Genomic DNA, 26327 nt, shown 5'->3' with positions numbered 1-26327 from the left:
AGAAGTTTTAACTTTTAAATGTTTTATTACTTGAGTTAAGGATGAGCCTCCCTTTGAAATATTTAAATGTTTTCACCATTCCAAAATTGTATAACAAAGGAATTTGGATGAGACATTTAACTGTAACATAAAAGTGCACTCTTAAAAAGATTATTTTTGAAACCGACCATGTAAATGAATATATAAAAATAGTAAATAAATTTTAAAGAATAATATTTATTTAAATGCGGGAATTTTTTTAAAATACATGCATAAAACCAAATATATAACTCTTTGTAAAAATAATTTTCTAAAGAATATTAGTTTTTTAAAAACAATTTGAAAAAAAAAATTATGTAAAAAATAATTTTTGTAGAATATAGAAAACTAATTAAAAAAATATAATTTATAAAATCAGAAAAATCTAAGAAAAGAAAATATAAAACAAAATTAAAAGAATATTTGTAAAAAATCAAATTTTATAAAATTGTAACAAAATAATTTTTTTTAAAAGCCTAAATTTTAGAAATTATATAAAAAGAAAGTTGTAAAAAAAATAAGTTTAGACTAAATTTGTAATAAAAATTAAAAAGAAAAAAGGCAGGTTAAAGTAAAAAAACAAAAGTTAAGGGGCTTAAGATAAATGGAAATGTTATTTTGTTAGTATGGTAATTTAGGAATGTTTTATAAAAAGAACCGTTAGAAATCGGAAGTCGAAAGGGTTGGGTCGGTGTATTCGCGCTTAAAATAACCTTCTTCACTCATCCCTCTGGCTTCTCTCAAAACAACATACATACATGTTTCTTTGAAGAATAGGGTTTTATTTGGAGGTTCTTTTTCTTCTATCGACACCACCGTTTCCTCTTTCTTTCATTCCCCGACGTTCAACAATCCTCTGCGTTTCCCTCTTCCTCTGTTAGGTAACGTTCTTGATTTTTTTTTTTGTGTGTGTATTTCATTGATTTCGTTTTTGTTTTTGTTAGGTATTTTAAATTAGGCTAACATCTTCAGGCCTCCCTTCATCACTGGGGCTATTGGGTTGTACCTTTATTATTTGTAGTTGTAGTATGACGTCTGGTTCCGATGTCAGTTTGGTTCACCGTCATCATCGATCAAGAAAAAGAATACATGTCTTTCTCCTCTGATTTCTAGGTTGTAAGTTTAATTGTGTGTTTTCTCCTCCGATTTCTGGGTTTCTTTTTTTCTTTCTATTTCTCGTCCATTTATTTTTTGTTTTGTTGGTTTTTTGAAGCAGGTCACCTAATAGAAATCACCCATCAAATGAAGATGATTGGTCAAACAATAGTTAAGTTTAAATAGTCTTGAAACCCAAAAAAGTACTGTTTAGTTGTAGATTCTTCTTCTGTGCACTTTAGGTGTTTGATGAAATGTCTTAATGTTATTGGATTAAATTATTGAGCTATTAGAGATTCAATCAGGGAAAGAAAATTTATTGTTTGTAGTTTTAACTCAATTAGAAATAGAAGTGTATTTGGTTCTAACTAAGAGTTGCCTATAATTAATATACGTTAGGCTGAAGTGTTAAATTTCCATATTTGAAACAGATTTTGATTGTCATTGCTACAAAAATATATGGACTTATGTTTGTAATTTTCTTACTGCAGGATTTTTAGAGATTGACAATTGATTTTTTGGGGGCATAAGAAAAGTAAGCTTGAATCTTAATCAAATGAGGATACTTCCAAGAGGTGTTGTGATTTTTTTAACAATTTATATGCTGAGCTTTTTGTTTCAAGGCTACTACAAAGATACGTTTTTAGTTCCATTGAATCTCAAATAAGGGTGTTGGGTGATTTCCGTCTTCTATCCACTGAATTACAAAAGATATGAGTCTGTAACTTTGTTTGTTTATTTCCAGAAATACCCCTCTGCTCCTAAAAGCTTGTGCTTATATATATATATATATATATATATATATATATATATATATATTATCTGCAGGAAATGATGGGATTAACTTACTTCATGTTGAATCAATCAGAAAAGATGTTGAATATTCCACAGAAACACCTTCAGTACTTATTTAGTATGCCTGGTAGATCTTTACATCAGGGAAGGAAATGCCTCATGGTGGATTGAAATGTTAAAATCAAGTGGTCAATATAAAGAGGTGCTGATGTATACTTTCGTATCTCTGATGAGGTAATAATCATGTTAAGAAACTTTTTTTTTAGCCAAATGAATTATGTTAAGAAAGTATGGATTTCACTTCGTTCTTTCTGGTGATCTGTACAAGAAATGGGATCAGGTATTGCAATTTTTGTTACCTTATCATATATCTTAATACTTTAATAGAAGATAATTTTGTTTTCCAATTAGTACTTAATAGATAATTTCTATTATCGAATATATGAAAATAACCATACATTTCAAATTATTTAAAATGAGGTTTTTGACAGGTCATTCTATGAGGGTGATGATAATCCAAATGTATGCATTGTGCATGATATATTGATGATTTGCTCATTCTACAACTTTGATCTTGGTTATTGTCAGGTAACATGCCAATATTATTTATAGAGTAAATTACAATTTTGTCCTTGTGATATTTCGTTAGTATGGTTTTGTTGCAAGATTTGTCCCTGATACTGATGGTGTTGCAAAATGCCAGTGAAGTCCAAGTGAAATATGACTATTTTGCCCCAGTCTTTTTCTCCTTCATCCTATATACCTAAAATATCTCGATCTCCATCTTAAACTCTAATCAAACCAAAATCCAAAAATTAAACTAAACCTAAAACAAAATTAAGATCCAGGGTACCAACAAACTGAAGAAAATAACAGAAAACTAAAGGTTGTTAGGTTAGTTCTTTTTTTTTTTTTTATTTTTTTATTATTATTATTATTATTATTATTATTATTATTATTATTATTATTATTATTATTATCTTGATTTTGTTTTAATTTTTGGGTGTTGATTGAATTTAGTTAGGTCTTTATGATTTAAGATGAAGGAGATTGAGAAGATGAAGATTAGGGCAAAAGAGTCATTTTACTTTAAAACCTTTTTTTTAATGCTGCCAGAGACGAACGTTGCAGCAAAACTAAATTTGATTGTTAGTTATTTGTGTTTTTTTTTTTAAATTTTTTATTATACACAATATTCTGCTAATGTTTGTAAGAAATAATCTTTTTCTTTCTCACAGGGCTTGAGTGATCACTCTCCAATATTCATTATCCATCATGAAAGATGAATCACAAGTTTTCTGGTGTTTTGTTTTTTTTTCTTTTTTTATGGGAAGATTAGGTCCGAATATTAACCGTGATCAAGGGTTTTTTGGTCATTTAATTTGAAATTTGAAGGAATTTGACAGGGTTGAATTGTGTCTGGATTTTCAACCAAATGCACCATTGAATGGAATCCACAATTCCAATTCTTGGCTGCAAATCAATTACCAAAAATAGTATTTCAAGAAAATCCAACAGAACTGAATTCCGTCCCAATTGTCAACCAAACACGTCATGAAATGGAATATCGAATTCCAATTCTGTCGGAACCCGCGATTCCATTTGTTAGCTGCAGTTTCTAACATGTATATTATTACTGTTTTGATATGGCAGCTCATGTCACAACTACTTCAAACAAAACAACTGCTTCTGTTTACTGGATTCTGATATAATTCAAAAAGGCAAGTAAGTTTACTCTTCTACCCTCACAAACTACACTACTAATTTGACAATTTAGAAAGTTTTTTTTTTTTTTGGAAAAAGATGGTATTATGGTGGCTCAGTTGGACTTAATCACATCATGTCAAAATTGTTGTTTGTTTTAGACTTCATGGGGGGACAAAACTTGACATTGTATTTTCATTTGTATTTTATAATCAGTAAGGCTTATTGATGAGTATGATAAATTTATGTATTTTATAATCAGTAAGGCTTATTATTGATGCTCAATAAGGTGTGTGGTTATTGCATTGAATCTCAAATAAGGGTGCTGGGTGATTACCACTGATTACAAAAAGATCATATGAGTCTATGACCCTGTTTGTGTATTTCCAGAAATACCCATCTGTTCCTAACCTAAAACTTATGTTTATTTATTATCTTCAGGAAATGATGGGATTAACACACTTCATGTTGATCCAATCAAATAAAGATGTTGAATATTGCATGGAAAACACCTTCAGCAGTTATTTAGTAGACCTGTTTTTTTTTTTTTTTTGAAAAAATATATATATATTTGTAATTTATTCATTTCTTTTATTTATTTTGAAAAGTGTTGTTTTATTTAGTGAATTGGGACATCAGGGAAGGGAAATGCCACATGGTGTGTTCTTTGGTGGGTTGAAATGTTAAAAACAAGAGGATGCTGTATCTCTGATGGGGTAATAATCGTTTCCCTTTTGTGAATAAAAATGTTAATATATGAGAATTTTGTTAAAAAAACTTAAATTTTTTGCAGGAACCTGTTCATTCACATCTTATTGTTGTGGTCATTATGTTAAGGAAGTATCGATCAAGGTATTGCAGTTTTTGTTACCAGATCATATCTGAATAATTAAATAGATAATTTTGTTTTACTATTCATTATCGAATATCAATGTTTCTGGAAACAATAGATGAATGATTTATCAATCTTCTTAGAGTAATATTACGTTTTTGGTCCCTGAGTGTTGTGTAGCTGATTTTTTCAAAAATATTCTGTGAACCACAAGTTCCCTTATATTAATTACTATTCTTAGTTCCAATTCCTTTGACAAAATGCATTCATTACTCTGCAACAAGAAAAGGTTTTAGAAACCAAATAAAGCTACATAACATTTTTATGGTGGAGAAAAGGAAAAGAAGATGCTTCTGTGAATCAAAGTTAACCTTAACACTATAAAACACTTGATGCTTTTTATGTTTTTATTTAGCTTTTCTGTGTTAATGTTTAAAGGTACATTATTGAATCTCAAAAAAGGGTGTTGGGTGATTATGCCTTCATGTTATGAAATTATGAACTTGCTTTATCAAATTGCCACTGATTACAACCTGACAAAGCATGGAAACAATATGTAAGTGAACAGGTAGCTCTATGACCCTGTTTGTGTATTTCCTGAAATACCCCTCTGTTCCTAAAACCTGTGCTTTATTTTTTATCTTCAGGAATTGATGTGCTTTTTTATCAAAAAAAAAATGTTGAATATTGCATGAAAACGCCATCAGAACTTATTTGGTACACCTGGTACAAATTATATTTGTTATTTAGTCAATTCTTTTTATTGAACAGCATTTTAATTGTTCCATGATTGTTTTTTTTTTTTTTATCAACTCTAGATTTCATATTCATATACACATATTCTTACATTGACTTTATTTAGAAGCCCACATCTTGTATCTTTATGTTGTACCTATTTTTAATATGTTCCATGGCTCATCAAATAGTTTGCCTCATGGATAATTTGACAATTCATTTTTGATGGAAAATGTCCTATTCCTCCAAAGTACTATTTTAGCGTATGTTGTTTTAGATTGTTTATTATAGTAGTAAGATAATATACCATAAAAGCAGTACCATTTTCTGATATTACATTCTTTTGTGCTATAATTTGATCTTGTTTAATTGATATTAAACATCTCTGAAATTTTCATGTGCCATAAGGGGAAATTTATTTCTAATTCTATTCCCTCCTCTTTACTTCTGAAATTTATTTCTCATTCTTGATACAGTTAAACAACATGTTCTTATTGCTACAGTTTATCCTTCTCAGAAGGACCATGAAGCCTTTGATCATCCTGTTACATGTAAGTTTTTAAAGTCCATTGTTTCTCATTTTCACATTAAAATTACATGGTTTTGTTTATGTAAGTACATTTCCTGTGATACAATCTGTTTTTTAATTTTTTTTTATCAAGTAAAACTTGAATGACATGGAGTTTTTCATAAAGTACAGTTTTCTGGAAAAATAACAATTCTATATAACCATCCGTAAATATAAACTTTTTCTCAGTTTCAACAGTTATAGCATTGCACTTTCATCTTTTTTTTTGTTATTAGAGCATTATGCTTTAAAAAATTTACACAATATTAAAATTGTACTTTTTTTCTTATTGTGACATTATAGTTTGAATAATCTACCCATTAATTTATAGCATCGAACTTTCAATTTTTTTTTCTTTTTAGGACATTATACTCCAAAAAGATTTACCTAATTAAGCAGTGAAATGGCTTTGTATTTGTATGACATTTTCTAAAACTGCCATACTTCTATGAAGAGGAGAATTTTTCTATTTGGGGACACCTGGCATGCTCCTTTGGCATGCCTCTTTTAGAAGTTGTATACTCATTTCTGTTATGTTTCTCCATGTTTCAAAGTTTTTGCTCAGATTCTTGCATGTTTTGTAAATTTTGGGTTTTAATTTTTCCTTTTTTTTTTCTTGATATATTACATCTGATGGGTTTGATATTTAGCATGCAAATAACCCTATTTTTTTTTTTTAATAAGTGCTGCCTAGATAACGGCGTCTTATATTTACTGGATTTGTGTCTATATCTATGATTGACTTGATAAAAAAAATGCTTTCTTTTAGCAAAGAATTCAATCTATTTTTTATGTTAAAAAGTTCACTTAATTAAAAAGTTATTAATGTCAAATTTATAATTAAGTGATGCTTTCTTGTCTATATCAGTGGCCTTTCTCTTGCTCTTCCATGAAACCCCCTTCCCCCTATGTACATATGTAATTATTGTGGTCCGGTTGTTAAAATTTGCATGCTGTTCTTTTTACTCAATGAAATTTATATAATATGGATACAATAATAGAGATTATAAGTATTAACAGATAGTAGTCTTGCTACAGTTAAACAGCATGCATGTTCTTATTGTCACAGGTTGGTGGTTTAGGTCCAAAAGGGAATCTTTGGTCCTTATTTCAAGGTTTCATAATGTTTTCGGTACCTGGGTAGATGTTAAATTAATAATGAAAATGACCATTTTGTCCCTGTCATCTTCATCCCTTTCATTTCCATTTTCATCAAAATTTCTCTCCTAGATCCTTAGAAATAATCATCATATATGTTGAAGGAGCCAAATTAAACCCTAACTCCCTAAAAAACATAATAATCTTTTTGAAAATACTATACTCATTTCATGGTGTGTAATGTGTTTGGTCTCAACTTCAAACAGCCTATATGTTAAATTTATGAAAAAGACCATTTTGCCAATGTCTTTTTCATCTCTTCCATTTCCATGTTAAAATTCACCACTTGTCTTCAAAAATTAGCTGTCTTTATGTTTAAGGAGCATAATAACTTTAACAACACAGATGTTAGATATTCACCACTTCTCTTAAAAAATTATCTATCTTTTGCATGATATATTATTGTTCACTTAATTGTTCTACAACTTTCATCTTGGTTATTGCTACTATTATTATTATTTATAGAGTAAATTACAGTTTCGTCCTTGTGATATTTCAAAATTTATGGTTTTCATCTAGATATTTCTTTTGTTGCACAAGTGGTTGATAAAGTGTAGTTTTGTTGCAAGGTTTTTCCCTGGAACTAATGCTGTTACAAAATGTCTGTGAAGTTCAATTGAAATGACTATTTTGTCCCCATATTTTTCTCCTTCATCCTCTAAACCTAAAAATTCCTCAATCTCCATCTGAAAATCCAATCAAACCAAAACCCAAATATTAAAACTAAAACTAAAACAAAATTAAGATCCAGGGTACCAACAAATTGGGAAAAAAAAGACCATGGATCTTGATTTTGTTTTAATTTTTTTGGGTTTTGATTGAATTTAGTTAGGTTTTTATGATTTACGATGAAGGAGATTGAGAAGATGAAGATAAGGGTAAAAAGTCATTTTACTTAAAACTAATCTGTCATTTTATTTAAACATTTTTTTTACACCATTAGTGCCAGGGTCGATCATTGCAAAAAAACTCATTTTGATTGCTAATTATTTGTGTTTTTTTTTGTTATACTCAATATTTTGCTAATATTTGTAAGAAACAATTTTTTTTTCACAGGGTTTGAGTGATCTCTCTTCAATATCATTATTCATCATGAAAGAGGAATCACAAGTTTTCTAGTGTTTTTTTTTTTTTTTTTTTTTTTTTTAAGGAAAGATTAGGTCCAAATTTCAACCGTGATGGAGGGTATTTTGGTCATTTAATAAAAAAAAGAGTAATGAAATTGAAACCACCTGCCCTCATGAATGGTTGAAAAGGAATTTGACAGGGTTAATTTTCAACCAATTCTTGGCTGTGAAGCGATTACTAAAAATGGAATTTCAAGAAAATCGACCAGAACTAAATTCCGTCCCAATCATCAACCAAACATGTCATGAAATGGAATCTCGAATTCCAACTCTGTCGGAATCCGCGATTCCATTTCTTAGCTGTGGTTTCGAACATGTCTATTATTGTTTTGATATGGCTGCTCATTGCACTACGACTTCAAACAAAACGATGGATCTTCTGTTTCCAGTGGATTCTGATACAATTAAGTAAATTTACTCTTCTACCCTCACAAACTACACTACACTACTAATGTGACAATTTAGAGAGTTTTTTGGGAAAAAGATGGATGAGAAGAATCCTCAATATATATTATACGTAATACACAAGCTAGTTATCAGCCTAAATTACATGTGCTTATTTATTATCTTCACTTCAGGAAATGATGAGCCATTTTTATTAAAAAAAAATGGTGAATAAAGCAGTTATTGCTATCTGTGTATCAGAAGGTGGATTGAAGTTACCTAATTTTCCCTTATACATACATACATACATACATGTTCATATCAGTTTATCTTTCTTCTTTGTTAAACATACTGAGATTCTTCAGTTGCCAAAGCAGACAGATTAAGGAGAAGCACATCAAAATGGTAAATTCTTTTGGTAGCAATTAACAATTTTAAACAGTACAAAATTCAATTTTAAACAGATCAAACACCCTCACTGGGTTTCTTTCTCTTTTTCTCCTCCATTTATCTTTTGTTTTGTTGGGTTTTTGAATTAGATCACCTACTCTGCACTTTAGGTGTCTGATGAAATTTCTTAATTAAGTTAAAGAGTTGTTTTGCAGGTGAAAATGTTGTTGGATTGAATTATGTAGACAAAAGTAAATAATCACAAACCAAACCAAACCAAATTAAAACTTTTTGAGCCATTAAAGATTCAATTAGGGAAAGATAATTTGTTATTTGTAATTTTACTCAATTAGAAACAGAAGTGTGTCTTGAATCTTAATCAAACGAAGAGGTGTTGTGATTTCTTTGTGGGCCTGTTTGTGTCATCGCCTCTCTTCTTATTTCTGAGATTCCAAGAATAAAGAACACAAAGTCTTTGTTACGTTAGAATGTTTTTTTTTTTTTTTTTTTTTTTTTTTTTTTTTTTTTTGTATTTGTAATGTTCTCTGTTTCTAAATCTCATTGTGTTATTCATGTTGCAGGAGTTGTATTTATCAAAAGATTTAGATGTTTCTGAGAAATGTTTTTATTTATTTATTTTCAAGTAGGTGACAAATGAGTGGTTAAAACAGGTTATTACTGATGCATAGAGCCATTGCGTATAGAAACTATACCCATCGGTATGTTTTTCAGCTAATTATACACCTAGTGAAAGTTGCACACAGTTGTAAGAGTTAAAATTTTTATCATTTTAAAGCCATTCATTTATTTCCCCTTGCAGCTTCTCATAAGATACAATTTGGTTTTGTATCTTATTTTATAGTGTGTCTTACAAGTTCAATTGTATACTATATATGTGTGTGTGTGTGTGTGAAGTTCATAATTGCATGTGATACAGAGCAAGTGAATCACTCTTCTGCACAAGCCATATTTTGTGTGCCACAGACATTACATATTATAAGTTTCCCCAGTTGATATTTATAAATGGTTAAAGTTGCTGATGACTTTGACATTGAGCTTTTTGTCAGAGATTCCTTCTGATACTGGTATTATGGTTAATCATTTTCTTATCAATTGCACTGATAAGAAGATTCTTTATTGAAATCATATGGTTAATCATTTTCTTATTAGGACATTCTGCTTTGAAAATTCTACCCAATTATATATAGCACTGTACTTCCATTTATTTCTTATTGCAACATAACATACTTTGAAAAATCTGCCCATTTATAGATAGCATCACACTTTCAATTTGTGTTCCAAGGCTACTACAAATTTACACTTTTAGTTCCATTGAATCTCAAATATTATAAGGGAGTTGGTTATTGATTCCAGCCTTCTTCTATCCACTGGTTACAAAAGATTATATGAGCCTACGACCCTGTTTGTGTAATTCCAGAAATACCCCTCTGTTCCTAAAACTTGTGCTTATTTATATCATCTTCAGGAAATGATGGGATTAACATACTTGATGTCGAATCAATCAAAAAAAGATGTGCTTTTATTCAGTGAATTGGGACATTAGGGAAGGAAATGTTAAAAACAAGTGGTCAATATAAAGAGAGGGTGTTTGTGTGTACTTTCTTATCTCTGATGAGGTAATAATCAATTCTTGTTTGTGAATAAAAATATTATATATGAGAACTTTGTTTGTTTAAAAACTTCAATTTTTTTGCAGGACCTCTTCATTCAGCTGTGGTGCTTGAACAGACATCTTATTGCTGTTACCTTTTTTTTTAGCCAAACGAATTATGTTAAGAAAGTAAGGATTTCATCTCATTCTTTCTGGTGGTGATCTGTACAAGAAACGGGATCAGGTATTGCAATTTTTTTTTTACCTTATCATCATATATCTTATTACTTTAATAGAAGATAATTTTGTTTTCCAATTAGTAACAATTTTCATTATCGAATATCAGTGGTTCTGTAACAATAATATATGAATGATTGATTTATCAATCTTTTTAGAGTAATATTACATTTATTATTTTTCCTATAAAGTCACTGTACTTAGAAAAACTAATTGCAGAATTATCATATCTAAGGATTTCATGGTTTCATAAACACCTATATGTTAAATTTATGAAAATAACCATTTTGTCCCTGTCATCTTAATCTCTTTCATTTCCATGAAATTTCAACAAAAAACTAAACCTTAAGTCCCTAAAAATAGAATCTTTTTAAAAATGTGGTACTCATTTCATTGTGTGATAATGTGTATTGTTTGGTCTTTGGGTCTCAACTTCAAACAGCCCATATGTTAAATTTATGAAAATGACCATTTTGCCTATGTCTTCTTCATCTCTTCCATTTCCGTGTTCAAGGAGCATAATTTAACCTCAACAAAGAAATCAATTCTCTTAAAAAATTATCTGTCATAAATGTTTAAGGAGCATAACTATACCCTAACCCCCGAAAAGATTCTCTAAAAATTAAATAAACTACATTACAGGTTGAAGTATACATATGCTGCTATTATGGATACAGAACAAAGTATATTGCTTTTATCAGTAAAGAAATTTAAGTATGTTGCTGTTATGGGTAGAAAATATAAGTTCATTGCTATTATGGTTAAAAAAAAAATTAAAAGAACATTCCTATTATTGATAAAAAGTATAAGTATGCTGCTATTATGGATAAAGAATAAAGTACATTGCTTCTATTGGTAAAAAAATGGAAGTACGTTGTTATGTGTAAAAATTAAGAGAAAAATAAATTAAATAATGTTATTTATGTTATACAGTGGTCAAGCTTTTTGGATTATGAAGGCTGAGTCATGGATCCAGACGCTTTAAAACAGAGAATATTCTATAGGGGCAAAAAGAGGTTTTTATATTTTGTTGAAATTTACACATCGACCCTTTTGGCTAATTTTAACTAAATCTGTTCATGACATGTAATTCCAGGTTTATGCATTCTTAGTGGGATCTTATTCATACCATTCAACAGTATGTTGTCTCAGTTAAAAACATTAGAGTACATGACTATCAAAAACCAATTGCAGGTAAATGACTATTGTGCCCTCCAAGTTCTATCACCCAAATATTATATTTATTGCGATTTATAAAAAGGTTTACAGAAATTAGAGAAAGGAAGGGTTTGATTGAGAAAGATGTGGTATGAAAATAACCATACAGTTCAGATGTGGTTTTTTTTTTTTTTTTTTTTTTATTTAAGTATTTTATTTTTGTTTTTAAGGTAATGATATATTGTTGACTTACTCATTCTACAACTTTGATCTTGGTTATTGACAGGTAACATGCCACTATTATTATTTATAGAGTAAATTACAATTTCGTCCTTGTGATATTTCAAAACTTATGGTTTTCATCTAAGATATTTCATTTGCTGTACAATTGGTCAGTAAAGTATAGTTTTGTTGAAAGTTTTCTCCATGGTGGAACTGTTGGTGTTGCAAAATGTTTGTGAAATCCAAGTGAAATATGACTATTTTGTCCCTCTCTTTTTTTATCCTTCATCCTGTAAACCTAAAATTCCTCAACTTTAATCTTAAACTCTAATCAAACCAATACCCAACAATTAAGCTAAAACTAAAACAAAATTAAGATCCAAGGTACCAACAAATTTATTTAAAAAAACCATGAACAGTAAACTAAAAAGATTAAAGATTGTTAGGTTAGAATTATTTTTATTTTATACTTTTGGATCTTGATTCTTCTTTAATTTTTGGGTGTTGATTGAATTTGGTTTGATTTTTATGATTTAAGATGAAGGAGATTTAGAAGATGAAGATAAGGGCAAAAAAAGTCATTTTACTTTATCTAATTAGTCATTTTACTTTGTGTTATTTATTTATTTATTTATTATACACACAATATTTTGCTAATAATTGAAATAAAGAATTTTTATCTCACAAAACATGAGTGATCTCTCTCTCTCTCTCTCTCTCTCCATTATTATTCATCTTGAAAAATGATTCATAAGCTTTCAGGTGTTTTATTGGAATGATTTGGTCCAAATTTCAACCATGATCAAAAAGGCATGCACTCTCAACTCTTTCTTTGCGCTATAAAATGTCCTCCCTCTATCTCAATATATAACAAGGGTATTTTGGTCTTTTAATAAAGAGGGAGGAATGAATCAAAACTGGCATTCTTTCTGCCTGCCCCTATAAATAAATGGTTCAAGCCCATCAAATATGAAATACCAAGGAATTTCACAAAGTTGCATTCCGTCCGAATTTTCAACCAAAGGCACCATTCAATGGAATCTCGAATTCCAATCCCACCGGTATCCACAATTCCAGTTCCTAGCTGTGATTATCAAACATGGAATTTCAAGAAATCCAACATAAGTGTGTTCCATCCAAATTGTCAACCAAACACGTCAAGAAATGGAATCTCGAATTCCAACTCTGCCAGAATCCGCAATTCCGTTTCTTAGCTGTGGTTTCTAACATGTCTATTATTGTTTTGATAGGGCAGCTGGTGGAACTACTCAACAGCCCATTACACAACTGCTTTCTGTTTCTGTTGGATTCTGATCCAACTCAAAAGGCAAGTAAATTTACTCTTCTACCCTCGCTAATTAAAAAGTATCACATGGTTTCAGGGTATTTGAATACGATAAAACATTAAGGTTATGGGAGGTGTTACGGACAAGGTAATAAACCAAACTGTACTTTGCTGATTACTAAATATACATGTAAAATGTCTAATAAGGTAACAATAATAAAAAAATCCTTTCCATATTGGCCTCATAAGTTTGTATGTTGCAACTGAATGCTATTTAGATGCAAAGGTATATAACCTTCTATTAAAACATTATACTTTCATAATCAAATCTATTAAGACACTGTAATTTTATTATTTTTCCTAGTCACTCTACTTCCACAAACTAAACATGTTTGTTTTTGGTTACTAGTTATAGCATTATAGCTTTAATTTTTTTTTTTTTTTTATCAAGACTTTATTTTGAAAATCTGAACTTGCTTGATTTTGGTAAACATATATAGCATTTTATATTCAAAATCTAACATAATTAAATGTTGTAATTTGTATTTCCTTTTCTTATTAAGACAACAAACTTTGCAAATTTTTTACCTTTGAACTTTTTCTTATTAAAACTTTACACTTGGAAAATCTAATATTATTAGACATTATACTTTTTTTCCTACATAGATAATGTACTTTGGAAATCTAGACAACTACAACATAGTACTTTTAATCTGGCCTATTAAGATATTTTCTTCTATTTTTTTTTCCTATTAAGAAAATGTTTTTTAAAATCTAACCTATATATATATATATATATATATATATATATATATATACACACACACACGAAAACACAAATGATTTGTGAAAAGGAAAACAACCATTAAGGATGAGACACATGTATATTTGAAATAAAAATAAATGTTGTATTAAGTTAATTTAAAAATATACTCGGAAGGGTAAATTTGGAATTTGCATTAACCGCATTAAAACTTTATACTGACTTTTATACTTAGAAAATCTAACATATTTAGACATTTTACTTTTATTTTTTCCCTACTTAGACACTATACTTGAAAATTTTAGACAATTATAACATTGTACTTTGAAAGTCTAGACAATTGTAAAATATAACCTATAAAGATTTTTTTTTCTTATAATCTTTTACTATTAAGCCATTGTACTTTGAAAATCTAAGCATCTATGATTTATGTTCCCATCACTAACATTATACTTTCAATTTTCTTTCATATTTCAGTATATCTTTTTTCATATTAAGACAATGTGCTTTATCTTAAATATTACTATTTAAATTATAGTGTTATACTGCTAATATCTAACATATTAAGACTCATTTAATATTTTCCTGATGAAGACATTGCACTTTAAAAATCTCACCTATTAAGACTTTGTAACTTTAAAAACTTCTACCATTCAACCTTTTTCTTATTAAAGCAATAAACTTTGAAAATCTAATATTATTAGGACAACATTTTATTTTTGAAATATAACATATTTAAATGTTATCTTTTAACTTTTTTTTTTCTTATTAGGATAATACATTTTGAAAACATTGTACCTTTCAAGTTTTTTCTTGTTAAGACTAACCTCTTTGAAAATCTAAGATATACTTTTATGAACAGGTTTGCCACATGAATAAGGAAAGTCAAAGATGGAGTTCTAATGTTTGTCCAACAGTGATAAGGAAAATGAATCGCTTTGGAAAGAATATGAGGTATATTACTAATTTTATGCATTCTAACAATTATATTAATCATAACAAAGATTGTTACTAGCTGTCTAAATTATTGTAGATTTTTGGTTGATTTTTCATTGTCAAGGAAATGTGTTTGAAGCTAGATGAGGATGTGAAAATTACAATTATTGGAATTAATTTCATCCATCAAACACCTTATGTATATATTAATTAATACTTTTCTAAAGATAAATATCTTGAATGTTACTCTTCAAACATACTGGAAACAATCTTTGGCCCCAAACTCATTACATTAAGCCATTGCCCCCCATTGGCAATGAGGATGGTGGTTCTTCTTCGTCTGCAAACCTAGTCACTTTGGAGTAGTCGGTTAGGTAGAAATGGGGTGTAGTGGGGATGATATAGGTTGCCACTTTTGTCAACATGTTTTGGCATTTTTTTTACATGTACATTAATTAGTACACCTGTTGATTGCAGCATACTTCCACTTGTTCTTTTGTTACCATTTTAGGATGCCTTTTTTGTGAATTGTTTAGGCATTTTAGTACAAATGGATGGCTGCTACATATTGGTATTATGGAATTTAACTATATGTAATGGTTACACCCCTTCTTATTATGTACTTTTAATTACAAATACCATTTTCTGCAATTATATTACAAAGAGTACAATATAGGTGTACTATTTTGTGCAATCTGCTTTTAAGATGTACCGTTTAGAATAATTAAAACACCATTTTCTGCAATGTACTTTTAAAATCATCCAAATACTATCCAAACACCATTTTATGCAAAATGATTTTAAAACCATTTTATGCAATGTACTTATAAAATCAGTGATCCGCAGGGTCGCTGGAGCTAGCGCTGAAACTGTCAACTGGGGGCAATTGGCCTTCTTGTGGCCCCTCTGGTTGCAGTGGAAACACGGCAACTCAGACGTCTGGATAACTGCTGCCGGAGCAGTGCAATCCCTGCTATAGTGTCCAGGCTTGCCGCACTTGTAGCAGCCTGATGATCCCAACCTGCATGCCCCCTCGTGCGTCTTGCCGCATTTCCTGCAGCGTCCCCGTCCCTGTTGCCGCATTTCCTGACTGACCCTCTCCTGCCTTCCGTTTCCGGATGTGCTCCAAGTCTATCTCCCTCTCCCTTGCCCTGGCAATCATAGAGTCCAAGGTGAGGCAAGCTGAAAAACTAAGGGTCCTCCTCATCGCCTGCATACTGGGGCACCAGCAGTGCCCTCTCCCGGAACTTGGCGGTGATCTCCGCCACATTCTCCGTCGTCTGTCTCATGTCCAAAAACTCCCTGGCCAGCTGCTGAAGCTCGACAGCCGGCGCAAACTCCGCCCTGAACCTGGTCACAAAATCCGACCAGGTCATAGTCTCGATAGCTGAGGCTCCCAACGAGTCACCCACTGACTCCCAACAATCTCAAGCTCGGTCCCGTAAACATCCTGCTGCATACCTCACCTTCGACCCGAGGGGCAGAAGCTAGTCAACTGTGCAGACTCGATGTCTGCAATCCATTGCCTAGCAGCAATGGGGTCTTTCACCCCATGGAAATCTGGTGCACCACTGCCCCTGAAGTCCTTAAAGGACAGCGTGCGAGGCCCCGACTGGCCAGATGCCATGTCGCTCCTGAACGCCCTAAAGTGATCCTCCATCAACTCGATGATCCTCTCCTTGATCGACCCAAAGATGATGGGGGTCGACTCAATGATGCCTCTGGTAATCTCTCTGACGCGATGAACTCGCGTAGTCCCTCATCGACTGGCTCGGAACCTGATCCCGAACCTGACCCCTCTCATAAACCGCCATCTATCGGCCTCGAACGTAGTACCACCATTCTGTAATACAGGAATAATAATTGTTAGTGATACTAATACTTCTTGAGGGATCACATCTACCACAAGTTCCCTGGTCTCATCTTGGCCTCCCTTGGCTCGGGTACGGATCCTCTGCTTTCAGTAGTACGGGCCCATACTACCTTCAACATCTATCCGTACCTTCTCCAAGAACTGCCTCGACTCCACCAGATCCTTTCCACTACGGCTGATCACTACTATACTCATCCTAGGCTTGCCCTAGGGAAATCTCAGGCTCCACCCTACCAGGTCCTCAGCTGCTGAAGGCCTCTTAGTAGTGCCAATTGACCATTACCTGAATACCATCACATGTGGTTAGACTCGGATAATCCTTCGAGTAACAGGCTCATCCCTACAACGGTTAGACTCAAACGAGAGCTGTGTAATAGGGCCAAATCCAACACTCTAAGATTATTCAACCCTGATCACATGTGACGTGACGTATTCACCTAATGGCTAACTCCCACCACTCAGAGTCCCACAAAGCACAAAGCAACCATCATTCGAGCTAAGGGAACAATTTCAAGCAAATCCGCTCTCATAGAGAAGAACTAATCTAGCATACAGAGCTAAACTCATAGTATCAGGCATAACCTAACAGGCTATCCTATTGCTGTCTACTCGACTCTAGCATGCAATTTTTTTTTTATACAGCTGAAACACATAAAGCAGGCACATAAGGCATCGTTCCTAGATCCTTAGTCATATTCTAGCATGCTGTTCTACAAAAGCTGATAAACATAACATAAACTTGTATGGGTACTTTGGGGAATACTTACTTGAGCTCGGCCGGTCGCGCACATCACACACTTCGTTCTTTCTCAAAACTATTTTCTCATTTTTTTTCAAAACATTTTCCTTTAGAAAATCTTTCAATCCCTCGATCTGAGTTCAGACACCCCCGAAGGTGTGTCCTAATCCCTCAAACCAAGGCTCTGATACCAACTTGTAACGACCTAATTTTCACGTCCAAAAATTTTGTTTATAAATCATTACTTGGAAATCATTAATAATTAAAACATTGTATAATTAAACCATTTTACATTGAAAACCAAATTGAAATCCACAACATTTAAACAACCAAAATATCAGAGTATCAATCCCAGAATAAACTCATAACTGCGGAAACAAAAGTGTGTGATATGCTGCTACCGAGCCTGCTCCTTCCCCTTGGCTAAAGAGGTACCTGAAACAACAACTGAAAAACGTAAGCACAAAGCTTAGTGAGTTCCCCCACTGTACCACATACCATAATAATCACATAACATACATCTATCGTCAGGCATATCTTGGTGCTCGACCTACCCCTTCGGTCCTTTGGACCGGATGTTGCCTAGCATACCTGGGTGCTGGCCTCCCCTTCGGTCCTCTCGACCGGATACTGGAGACTACTTCTCCCCTCTACTACTACCACATAACATGTACCACAGTATCAGAATCTATCTAGCATGGCTGGGTATAACTACCCCTTCGGCCCTATTGACCGGATGTCTTGGGACTATCTCCCCTACTACCACTAACACATAGCATCACATCATACTAGCACATAAGAATGGAACAGGTAGTAGTAACCCTAGATGAATATCACGGAGACAATCATCCACATACAACTCCTACTGGTGGGCCGGCATTGTGGCCGTAGACCCACCGCTACTGGAAGGTAACTCACCCCGAAGTAGTTGCTGGTCTGGTCGGGAACTGACTGCCTACTGCTGCTGCTGCTCCGGAAATCCTCCGGCTGCAACTCCCACAACATACTCAATCAATCACTGCTAACTTTCCTTTGGGTAAAATGACCATTTTACCCCTGATCATGTCATAAGTCAAAGTCAAAGTCAACTTTTAGTTGACCCGACTCGCCGAGTTGGCTCTCCAACTCGCCGAGTCCCTATCCAATCGATTGCCCTGGATCTCGTCCCTACTCGTCGAGTTAGACGTTGACTCGACGAGTTCTCCTTCTAAATTGAGGTTCAAGTCCTTCATCCTACTCGCCGAGTTGTATGAACAACTCGCCGAGTTCATCTTCATCCGAAGAACACATATGCTGCGACTCGCCGAGTTGTATGAACAACTCGCCGAGTTTGTTCTTGATCTAAGGAGATTGCCTTGAACTCGCCGAGTCAGGGCATTGACTCGTCGAGTTCCTCCATGGATGAGTTTGGCTTCCAACTCACTGAGTCACACCCCGTGACTCACTACTCCCACTCAAACAACGAAAAGGGGACAAACTCGGAGACTCGCAAGCAGACTCGCCGAGTCAGATGAACGACTCGCCGAGTTGTTACCATGCAATCACTATATGCTGGATTCTGCTTGAATCCAGCTTATACTATCCACAGAACTGGGTTCCTAGAGCATGAATAACACGTAAAGTTTTAGGGTTCAAAATGCACCAAATGAGTAGATCTAGGGTCTTTATGTAATATGGGTCCGTAAAGGCAGTAGATCTGAGCTCTTGGAGCTCAACCATGCCTAGATCTAGAGGCCAATCAGCTTATTACGAATTATATTGCACATGCAAGCTTGGGGAAGGGCTCAAGAAGGACTTTAATGGAGTAACAAGCATAGAAACAGAGGGAAAACGAGTTATACCTCCAAGAAATTACTGAGAGAACACAAAGATGCTTGACTTCCTTCCCTTCCTCTTGATCTACTCCTCCTCCTCAAAATCTTCAAGAAAACACACAAAAGGCCTCAAACTCACAAGAACAAGGGGTTAGAACGTATGGAGAGCTCCTGAGGGTGAAGGGGGCTGGCTTAGGGCGGAAATGAGGGCTTAAATAGGGTGCAAACCCCTGAAACTTAGGGTTTCATCAAACAGCGGTGACTCGCCGAGTCCAGGATATGGACTCGCCGAGTCGCCAACTTAAACATGTCCCGGGTCCCGTCTCTACTCGGCGAGTCGGACCTATGACTCGCTGAGTCCAAGGCTAAAAATGGAAATTACTCAAATAAGATTTACGTACCAGGAACCAGGTGCTACATATAGAACAAACAGGTAAAATTTATATTTATTAAATTATATTATAGAATTAGGGATACATTTTACAATTATTTTCAGGTACAATATGATATTTGTTCCTTTCACTGCAATAAACAATCATGAAAAGACAATCAATGTTGGAGTAGGACTAATATCAGATGAAACAATTGAATCATACTCTTGGTTATTAGAAGCTTTTTTGTCATCACATAAGAAGAAACCAACAATGATTCTGTCAGACATAGATGTAGCATTATCTTCTTCAATAGGAAAGGTGTTTCAAGGATGTACTCACAGATTATGTATGTGGCACATAATGTCAAAAATGCCATCAAAGGTAACAAAAAATTTAATTTATTGAATTAAAAATAGCTTATGAAAATATATTAATAAAATCAAATTTAACTTGACAGATTGACGCTGATTTAGTTTCAAATTCAGATTTCAAGAAACGCATAAATCAACTAGTTTGGAATATGAATATTGAACCATCAGAATTTGAGAACAAATGGGATTTGATGTTGAATGAATTTCATTTGAAGGATAATAAATGGTTGGCTGATATGTTCAACAAGAGAGAAAAATGGATTCCCTCATATTTCAGAGATATACCAATGTCTTTTTCCTTCAACATCTTCTCTGCAACTCTTTTGAGCATGTCTTTTGACAAATGGACAATTTCTAGAATCATGTTGAACCAACGTATTGCAAAATTTACACAACCTCATTTGTGTGTTATACATCTTATTTTGATGAAAAATATACATTATATTGAAATATATATTATTAGTTATAACTTACACATAAATATATATGCCACTAATCTTCCGAAATATATGTTAAGACTATTTCAAATCATCAACTACATATTCAGAATCATTTTACTTAAAAATATTAAATCTAATGCGATTGAAAAATATAATATTAGTTATAACTTACACATGTATATATATGCAACTAATCTTCCGAAATATATAATATTTTATTACCTAGTAAAATCTTTCATTTATTACTTAAATCTATTCAGAATTAACAATTATAAAAAATATAAATATTCATAAATGCAGAAGTCAAATCGACTTAATTACAATAAATACAAACAATCCTTTCATATAAAAAGCTTTTCATCTAATAGTAACTTTATATTTTATATTTAAAAAAATGAAAAAAAAAATAATTACTAAAAATATAATGTAAAAACTATAAATAATAACAAGATTATAATCTCATTATAACATACAAAAAAAATATTTATTTTATTTATATCAAATTAATAAAAGAAGGTAATATATACCGATTTGTTTGATAAAATGCAAAAAAAAAATAAATAAATAAATAAAATTAATTCATAAGAAGATAAGGATTATCATCTTCAATGTATAGATACCATGATTACCTAAATCTACAACCGCCATAATAGACTATAATATTTATTGAAGCAAATGATGGCAGAAAATTAATTACCTACTCTACTAACTCCAATTGTTACCGCTATATATTCCTCCTCAACATCACCATAAACTTAAAGAAAAAAAAACTATCCATTGATGGCTTCTGAATCATCGCTTTGGGTAGTTCGGAACTCCTCGGATTATCTTGATCTTTACGACATATATGGTATGTTCTTTATTGTTAAAATCTTATCCTATTAATACTTATATAATCTTCTTTTCAATCTTCATTCAGGGTGGGAAAACAAAAAGTACTTCACAATGATGCTAAACCATGGAGGTAGTTTCCACTACTACCCAAATCGAGATTACATTGGAGGCAACATTGACTATATAGACTTCATCGAGGTTGAAACTTTCTCTGCAGAGGTATTTCATACCATCTTAAGTTCTTTTGGTTATGATGTTGCGACAACATATGCATACTCTTTAGTCTCGTTTGCTCCTTTAGACGTTGGTCTAAACAAGCTTGCTTATTGGAATGATTTCTTGAACTTTGTCAAAAAAGTTAAAATAGATGGGTTTTTTTTTTTGTGTTCAACAAGTTTATTTGGAGCATAATCAAACCACTGTTACAAACTTCTTCCCAAAAACATTAAACTTTGCAACCAACAGTTATATGTGCACGAAACTCTATTCAATGGTTGCATCAAATCCAAAAATTACTGTTTGGGAGGCTAGGATCATGCTTTTTGACGAATTCAACTTTTGGATAAATGTTGACAAACTCATTGAAGCTTTGGATTACACAAAGTATCAAGTGAATCTTCTGGGTAAGTAGATGAAGTTGCAAGGTGAAAAGGTGGGAATTTGGGTTTTTGGGTTTTTAGATTTAAGGAAATGGTGTTAGTATGAATATTTGGTCATTTATATAATATGTTTATGTGCTCTAACTTCTTTTGGGATGATTGTAATGGGGATTGTAATATATTTATAAATATTATCGATGGTGGTTGTTAGTTTGTTAATATTATATATGATTGTTGATATGTTACTCTGAAAATTGTAGATATGATGGTTTTAAATATGTTAATATTATATATGATTGTAAATATGTTAACTTTAAAAAAGATTATACATATACAATCAAAATCAAAAACATAAAAATGTAGCCACACTTTTCATATATTATTATAAACTTATGTTTGTAGAAGTACATTAAATTCAACCTAAAGAAAAACAACCAAAAACAAACACACATTTAAAATACTTCATAACAAATTGTTTTACTTACTCATTCATAACCATTACTATGAATACTTCTACATAAACATAGCGACTTGCTGTTTACTTCAACAAACATATATCAAGGACAAAAAGCAGCTAACCTAGCTGCTATATTGATAATGCCTTCATGATACATTACACGGCTGTCATTTGCAGAAAGCTTTTGATATTCAACAAGAAGTTGTTGAACTTCATTTTTCATTAGATTCACTTCACTCAATAGAATTTTCATAGAATATCTTCTTCGAAGATTTCTAAGTTGCAAAATCTGCTCAACACTTTCCATTTTAAACCCACATTTCCATTGAGCTAAAGGACCACCTTTATAAGTTTCCATATGACGCATCAAAAAAATCCCACAATCATTACTGTTACCTCTTGTTTTCCACGTCATATATTGATCAACAAATTCCATTTCATACATAACTGAAAAAGCCATAAAATGTTTTATGTCTTGAAGATATCTACCAAACATATATTTCTGCATTTAAATATAAACAAAAATTCAATATCCATTATAAAAAAAATATAATTCATGAATATAAATAAACATTTAAACAAAAAAAATACAAACAAACTTACCAGATTTTGAGTTAGATGTGGGTATGGTTTTTCAGAAAGACTATATAATATGTTGTCCAATATGACAGCTTTGCGGTTTTTAAAATCAAAAACAAACACAAAATAGTGACTGTTTGCACATGCAGGAAAGAACATCTAAATAAAAATAATCAACTTCACAATAAGATACAAACACAAAAGGAATAAATTTTACAAAGAAAAACTAAACTTACCAAATCAATTCCTTTTAAATTTCTTCGTTCTTTAGACTCTCCCAAACAATGAAAAACATTTTCTTTAAAATTTTGGTACACATCATCATATTTACATGCTTCACTATGCATGTATGCAGGATCCTAAATACAAAACAACAATTCAATTAACATCATAATAATATAGAAACAATAACTAACAATTACTATACGTACCAATACTGCTGTCTTGAAGAAGAAACATGAAGGAGTGTCCAAATTCCTAGCTCTCTCATCATAGTTCAACACTTCAACAAAACAATCAATAGTCCCGGAAAAAAGAAATTCTCCTGGACATAAGCTCTCAAACATGTATCTTTCCCCACGTTGTCCATTTATGCTATGAAAAAGATCATCCCTATTAAAATAAAAATAAAATACATTAAATTAAATATTCATTATATATAAAAATATATATACATATACACAAACACATTACGTTCGATTCCCACATAAACTGAATAGCCAATTAGACTTGATATTCTCCTCCTTTGTCAAATTACTATCAATCTCAACAGCTCGTACAACAAATGGAGACCTAAGCACTGGAGGTAACGTTTGACTTCTCTTTGGTCTCAATGAAATCATATCATTCTCAAGTATTTTAACTTTTTCACTTTCATCATGAGATTTAAGTACATTTCCTTTGACTGAAGCAAAACTTATTCCAACAGAAACAAAATTATTACTAACATAACTATCAACACCTGCATTCACTTTTGGAGGAGTATACATGTCATCCTCAATTCCTAAATTAAAAGAAGGAATACCCTCAACTACACACTTTTCCTTATGACCACCCTCGCAATCCACAAGCAACTTAGTTTCAATACATCCAGATTTGCCAAACGAATTTGCCAATCCATATTTATTAACACCAACGATGTTGTTAATAGACTGCCCAAAATCTCGAAATTCATCAAACTTATCATCACAACTACTGCTTTTTCCACATGACTCGAAAGTATTCGCATTTATAATTACTATGACGAAAATCTTTATATGCAGAACATAACTCTTTCACCTTCAATCCATAAAACTCTATTATTTTCAAATTTCCATGCTTTTTAAAGGCTTTATCCACTTTCTTAGACATATCTACTAAACACCACTTCATTTCTGAATGAAACTCCTGATAACAAGAAAAAATATAAAAAAGTATAATTAATATCTAAAACTGAAGATTTAAACATAAAATCAAAATACTAAACAAATAAATCATGTTCACGATCAAAATTACACAATTAACATTACTTACTAAAATTGATCCTCTAGAAACTTCATCAACACTTTTCACTATAGCAGATGGTCTTCCAAAACCTCCATTGGAAATTTCATTTATTTCTCTCACTTTCAACAGCTCTAAAGTCCAATTATTAATTACTGGATATCTTCTAACCATTAACATTTGCCTACATTGAATCCTATCAACATATAGAAACTACAAAAAAAAAAAAACAAAAATTAATAACAAAATATAAATATTATTAATATTTTAAAAATATTTAATCAAATAACATTAAATGGCATACCGTTAGAAACACACTAGGACCATTGAAGAAAGTCTTAATATCACTTCTGCCCCAAATCAACTTTTCCTCTTTTACACAATTTAATACATATGTACACCAATCAAACTTATCTAACTTATATGATTCAGACAAATACGGTAGAAGCTTCAAATTGCATGCACCTTGTTTGTTACATGATCCAAAACATGTACATACAAGAATAATAAAATTTGCAACAAACACCATATATGCTTCACATCGTTCTATTATCTTGTACACGGTATCATTTGGAGTTATTAAAGACAACGGCTTCTTGAATTGATCTTTCCATATCTCATACCATTCCTCGTTATCTCTTAAATCAACACTATTTAACTGATCAACCCCCATAGGCAAACCTAACACCCTATTAACATCTTCCCTTGTAACCAAAATATTAGAAACCTCAGTTTTAATAACCATCTCTAAAGGATCAAAAGAATCAACAACAAAATAACATAATTTAGCTAGAATACTTTGAGTCTTCATGTCTATCAATGATCCAAACCCCAAACTCCTCACACATTCTTTTTGATTATGATTCATTGAATTCACAACGCCATATATAGAATGAAGAGAAACACAAGAATACAATGATTTTATTTTAGCACAATTCAACTCCATTTTCTTTTTAACTTTCTTATAAGCTATCTTATCCACCCTCTTCACACTACTACTGGTACCATCCTCAAAATCAGAATCTCTAGAAAAGTCTACAACAAAATTATCAATATATAAACGTTGTAAAATAATATAAAAAAATTAATAAAACAAAATCAATAAATATGGAACACAATAAATAAATAACATTATATTTAAGTTTACCATGTTCGGAGACAATTGTTTTACTAAATTTTCTATCACTTCTGTTAACCAACTTCCTGCTCCTTGTAATGCTCCGAACTTCAAAATTAGAATCACTTAAATAATCTAAATTATGTCCAACAAAAAAAATTATAATCTAGATTAATGATAAACTTAAAGAATAACAACATTAGAATAACTAACCTTCTGAATCAAATGATTTTGAGTTTAATCGACCAAACAAACCATGTTTTCTCTTTTTCATTGAACTATACACAGACTGATGAACATTATTCCTTGGCTTTTTCTTCTACCAATAATTACTATGTGAAATGTCAATTGTCTTCTTCATAGAATTACTGGAATAAATCTCAATTGGACTCTCATTATCTAAACATACAGACATAACAAAATCAACCCGAAAAAAATGATAAAATAAGTCAATTTGAAAAACATTAACAACAAAACATCATAACTTACTCTCGTTCTTAACTTCATCAGATCGAAATTTTTTTCCTACTGATACTTCATCAACATCTATTTCGATAGGATGATCACGAGAATTAACCATGCAATCAACTTTGTCCACATTCTCATTTAAATAATCCTTCTTCCTGGTA

At 31.8% G+C, this 26327-nt stretch overlaps 1 protein-coding gene across 14 annotated transcripts; it reads left to right on the top strand.

Moving 5' to 3' along the window:
* The first annotated feature begins 681 nt into the window (after positions 1-681).
* On the top strand, positions 682-22262 carry LOC111881125 (protein FAR-RED ELONGATED HYPOCOTYL 3-like). Of its 14 annotated transcripts, none has more exons than XM_052763557.1 (19): positions 682-899; positions 963-1284; positions 1605-1830; positions 1942-2496; positions 3147-3633; positions 4054-4140; positions 4236-4328; positions 4406-4464; positions 4883-5000; positions 5092-5170; positions 5683-5730; positions 9454-9525; positions 10293-10443; positions 10524-10662; positions 11589-11671; positions 11752-15037; positions 15866-19878; positions 19942-20200; positions 20277-20939. In XM_052763557.1, exons 17-19 carry the CDS (start codon positions 19817-19819, stop codon positions 20922-20924), a joined length of 969 nt encoding a protein of 322 aa, XP_052619517.1. In that variant the 5' UTR covers positions 682-899; positions 963-1284; positions 1605-1830; positions 1942-2496; positions 3147-3633; positions 4054-4140; positions 4236-4328; positions 4406-4464; positions 4883-5000; positions 5092-5170; positions 5683-5730; positions 9454-9525; positions 10293-10443; positions 10524-10662; positions 11589-11671; positions 11752-15037; positions 15866-19816; the 3' UTR covers positions 20925-20939. The 14 variants fall into 14 exon arrangements, 9 of the variants coding, with proteins under 9 accessions (XP_052619517.1, XP_052619514.1, XP_052619519.1 ...); XM_052763554.1 differs by having other exon boundaries at positions 5656-5730; XM_052763559.1 differs by lacking the exon at positions 9454-9525 and having other exon boundaries at positions 5092-5161; positions 5656-5730.
* Positions 22263-26327: the final 4065 nt, after the last annotated feature.

Source organism: Lactuca sativa, chromosome 5 (assembly GCF_002870075.4).
Source record: "Lactuca sativa cultivar Salinas chromosome 5, Lsat_Salinas_v11, whole genome shotgun sequence".
Lineage (NCBI taxonomy): Eukaryota > Viridiplantae > Streptophyta > Magnoliopsida > Asterales > Asteraceae > Lactuca > Lactuca sativa.
Note: the sequence above shows the minus strand (reverse complement) of the source record. Positions and strands in the feature narration are given on the sequence as shown.